This window comes from Mesitornis unicolor, unplaced genomic scaffold, assembly GCF_000695765.1.
Source record: "Mesitornis unicolor isolate BGI_N332 unplaced genomic scaffold, ASM69576v1 scaffold24931, whole genome shotgun sequence".
Lineage (NCBI taxonomy): Eukaryota > Metazoa > Chordata > Aves > Mesitornithiformes > Mesitornithidae > Mesitornis > Mesitornis unicolor.
This window is the reverse complement of record NW_010166120.1, coordinates 1-10,449: the sequence shown is the minus strand read 5'-3', so window position 1 is coordinate 10,449 and position 10,449 is coordinate 1. Positions and strand designations below refer to the sequence as shown.

At 44.7% G+C, this 10,449-nt stretch overlaps 1 protein-coding gene across 1 annotated transcript; it reads left to right on the top strand.

The window, feature by feature from the left end:
- Positions 1 to 3,049: 3,049 nt before the first annotated feature.
- Positions 3,050 to 6,176, top strand: MAP6 (microtubule-associated protein 6; the record flags this gene model as incomplete). The annotated part of the gene is made up of 2 exons (XM_010194862.1): positions 3,050 to 3,263; positions 5,298 to 6,176. Coding segments are annotated over 2 exons (415 nt in total), but the record flags the coding sequence as incomplete, so codon positions are not given.
- Positions 6,177 to 10,449: the final 4,273 nt, after the last annotated feature.

Here is a 10,449-nt window from a genome sequence, read left to right as displayed (position 1 = left end):
TGTGAAATCATGTGCAGTTGCCTGAAAAGGATTAAAAATAGAATCACAGAATGGTTGAGGTTGGAAGGGACCTTTAAAGGTCATCCAGTCCAACCCCCCTGCAATGAGCAGGGACATCTTCAACTGGATCGGGTTGCTCAGAGCCCCATCCAACCTGGCCTTGAATGTTTCCAGGGATGGAGTGTCTACCACCTCTGGGCAACCTGTTATTTCTAGATGCGCACTGAATCCATGTGGCACACCTGGTATTTACAAACTCTTTGTCAATACCATAAACTATTTCAAGAGTGATGGCCTTCTGTTCCACTTCCAGAGAAGATCGTGCCTGAGCTATTTTGAAGCTGGTAGGCATAGTGCATCAACATGCATCCAGTTAAGAACAGCTATTGGTCTATCCTTTGCCTGCAAAGCCAGGCTCATCTCAGGAGACACAGAGTAGTCAAGGGTCCTGTTGCCAAGTACAGCAGATCTGAGTACTCATAGAATTGGTACATCTGCATTAAGACGAGCAAAGCAAGGATGGAGAAGAGCAGAGGAATTCATGCTCATTTTTAAAAGTCAGATGAGATTGGTTGTTGCATTCACAGTCCGTCTCTATTGTGTGACCTTTTGCTTTAGCATTTCAGCAGCCAGCTCATAGGAGAGCAGAAATGCATTTCCTGCCAACTCACAGGTAGCACAAGGAATTTCTCTCCCTTTCCCCCACCTTGTGTGTTTGCCTTTTCTACAGAGATCACAGGCATTTCAGGGAGCAGCCCATCCTTTTCTGCATGTTTGCATAATGCAGCACATAATGAGGTTGCCAGGCTTTGTGGTAACAAATACAATCGCATTGCTTCAAAGCTCACCTCCATGAAGACCAGCATTTTGGTTCGTGTTCCATCATTAAAGCCCAGCCCCTATGTGCACAGTACTACAGCTTCCATCCTTTGTCTCTGGTTCTGTGGATGCAAGCTGTGCTTAGGTTTGCCAATTGACCTGGTGGTCCATGTGGGCTGGTTGGCCAGCTGGCCTTAGAATGAATAAGAAAATGAATTTTACCTGGCTTTACCTCAGCTGAACTACACCCTTTGGATGTTGTTCCTGTGGCCACTCACTGATTTTGAGGAAAGGTGGTGCGATTTTCACCTGAGATTTCTCCCTCTGCCACAGATATGATAGAAAATAGCTAACGGGTTCAGAAGTTGCTAGGAAAAAATCCGAGTGACAGATGGATATGGGCAGAGAGAAGTAGTGCCTGATTTTATTTCTTTTGGAATGTAGTTGAAAATATACTGTTTATTTTGGAACTAAAGTGGATCCTAAGAAGAAGCCTCTTCTGAGGAGCTTGGATTGAACTTTGAGTTTGCCAGTAACACGTTCACATCTTTAAGCCAGTTCTTTAAATATGTCTACTCCTCCTTTCCCTCAACTCTTAGTGCAGAAGGGATATTTTAACAATGGACTGCAGAGAAATGTCTGTGAACAAATGGGTGACATTCAGTGAACAGAAACCAAGGAGACACAGATGAGCCCATTCATGTATTGCTCGTTCAGTGCAACAGTTTAGTGAAGAATAGCATCCTTCAAACAGGCAGTATCCCTGGCCCTTTGGCAGCATTATCCAAGTCCAAGAAGGGCTGAATAGTAAAAGAGAAGGATGGAAATGAAAGAATACAGAGAAAAGAAAAAGTAAATGCAACTGGAAACAATAAGAAAGAATGGAGAGTTGGTGATGGGATTTGGCTCACAGGATAAGATACCTACATTTAGAGGTCTTCATGTGTGCAAGGTGTTTGTATTCCTGTCAGTGAAGATATAGACAGTAGCCCAAAGAGGCATTCGGCTCATCCTAAAACAGCCCCCCATCTTTGGCATAGGGAAGGGCTCTCCAAGCTCCACTGACTGTGTTGGCCAGTCTGTACTGACTACCACAAGGATGCAGTCACTCAGCAGATGCGGTGAGACTTTAACGTAGGTATCTTAGGAGGAGAAATGCACCCAGGAGGCTGCTGCAACCAGCAGTTATCTTAGAAGAGAAAGGACTTTTTGTGTCATTACAGTGGGACAATGTGAATGGGAAATGTAGTACCCAGTTGGGGTTTCTCTATCCCCATTCTCAGATGAATGGCAATTTTTAGAGAGAAAATGCAATTATTTACTTCAAAACTAGAAAGGTGTTAGTGCTCTGTTCAGAACCACTACAAAAAATACAAGAAAAGGAGTCTGTGGTTGGGAACCAGAATGTGTCCAGCTGATGCTAAAAATCTTTGAAATGTGTTGGGTTTTTTTCCCCAGAAAGTCACAGGTCTGTCTGAAAGAAATGAAAGATGGTGTTATTTTTTCCAGTTTTTCCAGGAATCAGCTAATGAAGAGAATCCATAGCTCATAATATCTGACAAATTGTGCATTTCCTACGCTGTTTGAATTTTAGACAGCTTAAACTGAAACTATTCCATTATAGAATTAACAAAAACTGTTGTGCATATTCTGGTGCAATATAGGCAAAATCATATGATTAATTACTTACAGGCAGGGTTAAAGGGTGGCTGTATAAAATCTTGGCTCCTTACATTTCAACAACCCTTGCCTGCAGGGAAGTTGTTGAGAAGAGCATGTCCTGTGTTGAGTTGCAGAACATGATTTTTTTTATGTTCCTTTCTAAATATTCTCTTCCACCCTGTCTGCGAGAGTCAGGAACTGCTTGCAGGTAGCTTCAGTGCAGGGATGAAGCCGTAGAGACAAGAAAACATCTGTGTTTTCAAAAAAAAAGCATCGCAGTCATATCTGAGGCACCTGACCTCTATCACGCAAGTAGCAGATTGTCTGGTGCTCAGGACTGACTGATTTTAATAAATCAGATTTCATTCATACTTCTCCTGGTGTATGAATTTGTTTTAAATGAGGTAAAAAATAAGCTGTTGGGAGCCAGTTTCATTGTAAACTTGACTGGATGGAGGCAAAAGCCTTCCCAAGTAGATCTTGTTGAGCAATGGGAGGTTTCATTCCCACGTTGCCACTACTTTTCTGTTGGTTTAATTCTTGAACTCCTTTCTTTTTTGATCTTCAGAAACGAGTTCAGACCCTGGGTAGACGTCAAGCCTGTGAAAGCTATAAAAGCAAAGCCCCAGTACAAGCCACCAGATGAGAAAATGACCCATGAAACAAGTTACAGTGCTCAATTCAAGGGGGAAACCAGTAAGCCTGCTCCAGCTGATAACAAATACCTGGAGCGCAGAAGGATACGCACTCTCTACAGCGAACCCTACAAAGAACCGCCAAAGGTGAGAAACGCAGCAGAAGGGACCCAGGGCCATCACTGCTCTTGGTGGGACATGTCCAACACAGTACGGCTGGGCTGAACACTGCCTGCTCTCATTCCCCTTATGTGACATCTTCATTTTTGACCAGTAGGTGCATCTGGGGATCTGCCTTGGGGGTGATGGTTGATAAGAAACTCAGCATGAACTGGCAATGTGCACTCATAGCCCAGAAAGCCAACCACATCCTGGCCTGCATCAAAAGCAGCATGGCCAGCAGGGCGAGGGAGGGGATTCTGCCCCTCTACTCTGGTGAGACCCCACCTGCAGTCCTGCATCCAGCTCTGGGGACCCAGCATATGAAAGACATGGATCTGCTCAAGGAGATCCAGAGGAGGACCATGAAGCTGTAACACCTCCCATATGAGACCAGGCTAAGAGAATTGGGAGTGTTTACCCTAGGGAAGAGATGGCTCTGGGGAGACCTACAGGAAAAATGAAGAGAGACTCGTTATCAGGGACGGTAGTGATAGGATGAGGGGTAACAGTTTTAAACTGGAAGGGGATATATTTAGTTTAGATATTTAGAAGAAATCCTCTACTGCTATTCAGTCTGTAGAAGAGAATGCTCTGAGGAGACCTTATTGCGGCCTTCCAGTACCTGAAGGGGCTACAGGAAAACAGAGGAGGGACTTTTCACAAGAGCATGGAGTGATAGAATAAGAGAGAGTGGTTTCAAAGTGAAAGGAGATTTAGATTAGACTATAGGAAGAAATTCTTCACCATGAGGGTGTTGAGACACTGGCACAGATTGCCCAGAGAAGCTGTGGATGCCCCCTCCCTGGCAGTGTTCAAGGCCAGGCTGGATGGGGCTTTGAGCAACCTGGGCTGGTGGGAGGTGTCCCTGCCCATGGCAGGGGTTGGACTGGGTGAGCTTTGAGGTCCCTTTCAACCCAAATCATTGTATGACTCTATGGGCTCTAGTACAGGTCGATGCACTTTGGAGACAATGGTGTCCTTTGTCAAAATGCAAAGGAGCGAGTGTAGGGCCCAGATGAAAATGTTTCTGCATTGTCATTTCCCAGATCATTATCTAGACAGCTTTCTCTTTCTTCCTCCAAAACTATAGACACCTCATGTTACACTTTATCCCAGGAACAACATGGTAAGAGGCTGATCTTCATCTGCAGTTTATTCAGAGCACTCCACAGATTTTGACAGTAAGCACTTTTGGCTTTGGTCAGATGGAGGACTTGTGTTGAGAAGGGCCTGGGCTGAAATGTCTTCCAGCCTTTTTTCTAGGAGTGGTGGAGAATCTGCATATAAATGGAATCAATCTTTGCAGTTTTAGACCTTAGACCATTAGTCCTTCCCAGAGTTTGTAACTGCTTAGATTTGTGAGGTCTCAGGGGGATGGCAGTGGCCAGCATGGAAGAGCTGAAGGCTTTTGTTCCTCCCTAATTTTGAAGCTGTCTTCCTTATTTTGTGGGCTGTAAAAACAGGTGGGTGCAAGACACTGTTGTGGACTTTGCTCAGGTACCAATCAGTGTCCCGTAGCCTAGCTATACCCAAGTAATTTTACTCTGTTGTAGCAATCTGTTAAGGAAGACCAAACTAAGGAGTCATGTCCTGCAAGAAAGGTGGGGATTTCAACTAGCTTTTTTGTCCTGAGCATCATTTCCCTGCTTCAAATCCAGAGATAATCCTCTGTGGGCTTGCAAAGCCACTCATGAAGTCAGAGAAAGATGGAAGAATTGATAAAATTACTGATAATATTCACTCTGCTCTTTACCCATCTGTGTCCTGATCTGGATACAATGGGCTCTGCTGACTTCAGGGGCACTTGTGACTTGAGGGCATCAACACGATGAAAGGAGTTGGCCATTTGCACTCAGCATGCACCCAGCTGGTCCCCTGCCTTCCTGATAGGGTGCAGCTGAGTAGATAAGTAACATTCATGCTATTTCTGATCTAAATCCTGTTTTCCACCTGTCCTTGTGTCTCTCTCTCTCTCTCTCTCCATCTCTGTGTTGTCGTTTTGCGTCGCCCTCCATGCAGGTGGAAAAGCCTAGCGTAAAGCCTTCCAAACCAAAAAAGACCACAACAAGCCATAAACCCCTGAAAAAGGCCAAAGACAAGCAGATTGCATCCGGCCGGGCTGCCAAGAAAAAGAGTGCTGAGACCTCCAACACAGCAAAGCCAGAGGACAAGGAGAAAAGTAAAGAGATGAACAATAAACTGGCTGAGGCAAAAGAGTAAATGTCACTGCACTTTCCTTTCTTTCTCTGTTTTTTTCTTTCTTTTTTTCTTTCCTTTTTTTTTCCTTTTTTTCTTTGATTAAATAAAGGCCACAAAATTAATTAGAGGCTTCTAATCTGCTTTTTGTTCTGATTGTATTAGAAGCTTTTCTGTTTTATTTCCAAGGAGGATTAGGGAATCCTTATTTCTGAGGTCAAGTTGTTCTGCTTTGCCTGCACAACATGGCTCTGCACAGAGTGAGGGATGTGGGATGGCACAAGTGGGTTCTTAGGAGACAAAGGTGTTAGATCAACCGTGATTGTGTCCAACAGCTTGTCCCTTTCTTGAGCTTGGTCCTTCAACACTTTGACAGCGTAGAAGGGCCTGTTGAGCCATGGGAGGGGCTTTGCTTTCATCCCATGGCGACCTTTTGGGGTTGACCACTGTTGGGTCATCTCCCACTGGTGTCAGCAGGTGAAAGGTTTTGGAGGCAGAGAGGATCAGAGGTTCATTTGTGGTGCTGTGGATCTGCCGTAAATCCACTAGCATCAGTGGTGTGGCCAAGAGCAGTTTCCCCTGGTGACACTGGTGGGACGTGTGCTCCGAGAAGCAATGGGAAAGGTCATCCCATGCAAATAAAGGGCCAGATCCTCCCCCAGGGTAGCTGGGAGGTAGGTGTAGCTGTGTCAAGGCAGCTTCACCCATTTACACCACTTGAAGGCCTTGATTTAAAAGAGAAAGGAGTGAGGGAAGACGCAGAGAGCAGTGAAGACTTCCCAAGCATGTGGCAGCTCAGACTAGGTTATCAGCAGGCTGTTCTTCCCTATTGTTTCCCCTAGGTTATGGATTTTTTTAGTTATTCCTGATTTGTTTTGAATCTTGGTCTGCTTTCTTCACTTCTGGGGTGCCAGTAGACAGAGCTAGATTTCAGAAAGAGGTTTAGTTTGCAGACATGACCTTCCAAGGAGCAGAAAGAAATGAGTTCACCAAGGTTGGCTAGAGCTGTCAGTCCCTGTTGTTTTGACTCTACCAGCTGTTGGAGTTCATGTTGGCTTGTAAGCATCCTAAGGGGGACGTAAACCAGTTGCTGGGATCCCTAGACTCCCTCCAGGCAAGATCTCAGGGTTTCAATCCTATTTACTGTGCTCTTACTCTAGGAATTCCTCTGTGTCCAGCAAGACCAGTTTGGAAGCTGTAAACACAGTGGGACCTTTTGTCAGCAAGTATGAACTGGCCCAACAGACAGGCATTGCATACCCCAAAATTTGGATCGTTGTGTCAATGGGAGCTGCAAGGGTTGCAGTCCCAATCCGAATTTATGTGCCTGACTCCTGGATAGGGTCCTAAATATGTGAGGATTAATTTTGATTCAACCAAACTGAGCTGTTAGACTCTCCTGTAGCAGAGTAGCTGCAAGTCAAGATGCAGGGTTCTTCTTTATATTTACAGCTCAGTATTTCTATCCTAACATACAGTCCAACCTGAAACTTTCAGAGAACAGACAATTGGGAAGAACAAAGAGAGAGATGGGAACTAGGGTAGGGAGATGGTCTAAGAGGAGATTATCAGAACTGTGTTGCTGTAGAGGTGTTTGAAGGAGGAAAGTCTTGCTGCTAGGATATTTTAGAGATGTCAAACTGTCTAGCAGAAAAAGGGTTGGGCCAGGAGGGTGAGAAGTCCCATTTCTGGGGCCTCAAACCCATTAGAATTGGGTCTTTGGGAAACATAAATTGAGTGGTGGGCTACAAGGCTGAGAGAAAGTTTCCAAAGAGGAAAGCTCTGCGGTATACAGATAGTGACATTTGCTGGCCTTAGTAAAGAATAAATGCCAAGTTCAGTGTATTATGTGATGTGTCCTGTTTGCCTTGCGCTAACAGCCTAAAGCTTTGAGTATAAGTAAGTGTAGTGTTCTGAATTCAGTGGTGTATTTCCAAGCTTAGCTGTGTTAGAACTGTGTGCTATGAGCTAGTCAGGTTGTGTATGTGAAAAATATATATTCATATATAGAAATATATATATATATTTAAATCTCCGCTGTTTAGAAGGAAACCAGGGAAATCCTCCAGGAAGTAAAACTGTGGAAATCTTTGCGAATGTAGTGCATTTTTTGATGTGCATGCTCCATGGAGACGTTGACCTGTCCATATTGACCATTGCTTTTCTGAATGCTCAGAAGCCCCTGCAGCACTGCTCAAGTGCAAAGCGCAGCTCTGTCTCCAGAGCAGCTCGGCGAAAGGCTTGCGTTAAGCTGGTGGAAAGGAGTGCCACTCACAGCACTTCCCACCCCATCGCACAAGGGACAACTGGCCAGAGAAGCCTGAGCTTCCAAGACTTGGTGTGATTCCTTGGCATTTAGATGCTTCATCCATCTTCACATTCCTCAGTACCGTCCTTTCCTATGGCAGGACATAGCAAAAGCTGTGAAGATGAAGTGTCACTGCAGGCAGAACATGTCAGGAGGGCACGTAGACAGTTACCAATAGCCCAACACACCGATCTCACTGTACCTCAGGAAAGACCATGCCAAGCAATTTCCCAATTAGTTTTTGGCCCTAAGTTTCGCATTCAAAGAGACAGCATGCCTGCCACCATTTTACCTTGAATTCAATGAGAATTTAGCCCTTGACTTCAAGGGTAACCAATTTTTGCCCAAGGAACATCATTAAGATACTCAGACCACCCAATCCAAGTATCTTCATGACTCTGGATCAACTGCTCATCAGGGCTTCAGGGTTGCTTCTTCTCAATGAGGAGCATCGATCACAATGTCTGAATGAAACATGAAACTGGAACAGGTTGCCCAGAGAAGCTGTGGATGCCCCCTCCCTGGCAGTGTCTAAGGCCAGGTTGGATGGGGCTTTGAGCAGCCTGGGCTAGTGGGAGGTGTCCTTGCCCATGGCAGGGGTTGGACTGGGTGACCCTTAAGGTCCCTTCCAACCCAAACCTTTCTATGTTTCTGTGGTTCTATGCACAGTGAGTGGTCAGAATATGGTCTTATGTTTCCTTAATACATGAAGATTTTGGTGGCATCTAACTACAAAGCTAAGTATGAAGTTGCAGCCAGTGGTCTAAATTTCCTCTCTAGTGAAGGAACTTTTCAAGGGCCATTGAGCTGCCTATTTGGGACACTTCCCTTTGGGTGGGATGAATGATCCTTAGAAGGTTTCAATATTTGCAGAAGGAGCCTGGAAGTCTGATAGGGCCTGGTGACCTCCCTCTCAGAGAGCAACTACACAGAGATATAAATTCTGGCCTTAGCTCCATGTGCACCAGCACACATCTAAGCACACAGTCATTGCATTGAATGCCAGGAACTGCAGCAGAGTCAGGCCTCAGGGCTAATCCTGCATTGCTCTACCTTACACAGACTTTATACCCATCCAACCCACTCAGGTTTATCAGAAAGGAGACCAAATCTCTGCCGTTTCAAGTTCACTTTGGACTCTGAGCTTGTCGATCCCACTGGGAAAGTGCTCTGCTGTTCTGTGTTTCCAGCTACCACAATGCTGATTCTGTTTCATTGCTGATTTGTAATATGTTTTGCTTTTCTTGTAAAAAGAAAAAAAGTGTTTTGCTTTTTACCCTGTGAAAGTTCCTATGCTGTCTATTGCTTGCTTTCTCATTTTCACTGTATTGTACTGTTACTCCTTTCTGCAAAATGGTGCTAATTGCTGACTGAGCTCCTGTTTTCTGACTGCTTTGCACACCGATCACCTGCTTCTTCATTTGCAACGCATCCGGTGTGAAAACATGGCTCCCATGAATTTCACAAACTCTTGCCTCTTGGAGGCAGATAAGAAGTGTCTAATTAATATTTTGTGGCCTGGGTTTGGTTGCGTATCACAAATTGTCTCTTGTAATGTGTTAAGCACACCTCCTCGTGGTGCTTTTTCAGTCTTGCTGTTCTAATGAGAGTGACACATACACACACACACACACACACACAAATTAATGTATAGCCAATTGATTGTGACGTGCTTGTGATCTTTGCTTGCTCAAAGGGGTTTTTTTTCCAATGATAAATAAATGCTAAAGACGAATACCACCTCCTTGATCTTGTTTTCTCGATAAGAAGCACAATTAAACGAAAGTAACCGTGACCAGGTTTGTGTTGCTTAGAGCCACCACCACTTCCATGCCTGCTGTAGGGACAAGTGGGCTGTCACAGTCTGGCTCCCTTTAGATGGCTGCTGACCTCAGACTAGCCTGACGGGACAGCTAAGCGTTTGCAGAGGTGAAGATGGACAGTGAAGTCCTGTGGACGCAGCAGGTAGTTTGCTTTTATTTTCTCCATATACAGTGTATATAGGGTTGTGCGGTGAGCGCCCTGCATGCAGGCTGCACCTTGCTCCCGTCTACCTTGCACTGGATCAGGGAGCAGAAACCGAGCGCTATCAAGAGCTGGAGGGAGGGGAGGTGTTGTGGATCAGGTTGCTTAATTACACACCCTTTTCCAACTGCCTACAGCTTTTGCTTTGGCTCAAACCTACCTGAAAGATTGAAGGGGCTATAAATCCTCATTGAAAGGATATGGGAAATTCTTGGATTGAGCACTTTCAGTGTGCTGCAAGCCCAGCCACCACTGAACAGGCATTTGGCAGTGTCTGTGGAAGTGCAAAGCACTGATTTTATATTAATGAAAGCATGGCTATCTGGAGAAAATTATGACTGAGAAGAAAACAGGGCTGAGGGCAATTTTATTTTAAACGTTGAACCCCAATCTTAGTTTCATCTCTTTTTTTCCTTTTAATTAGCCTGTAAGCTCTTACCTGCAATTTTTATTTTTAATCATGTTTTCTCTTTTAATGGATATTCCAATAACAACCCCCCCAACCTGAGCAAAATTGTCTGCATTGGGGTTGTATTTTGAAATCTCTCCTTCAACAAAGCTCTGCTGACTTCAATAGAGCACTGACCCTTTTCTGCCTTACCATTTCTGGGTGCTACTTTTATATTATATTATATTATATTA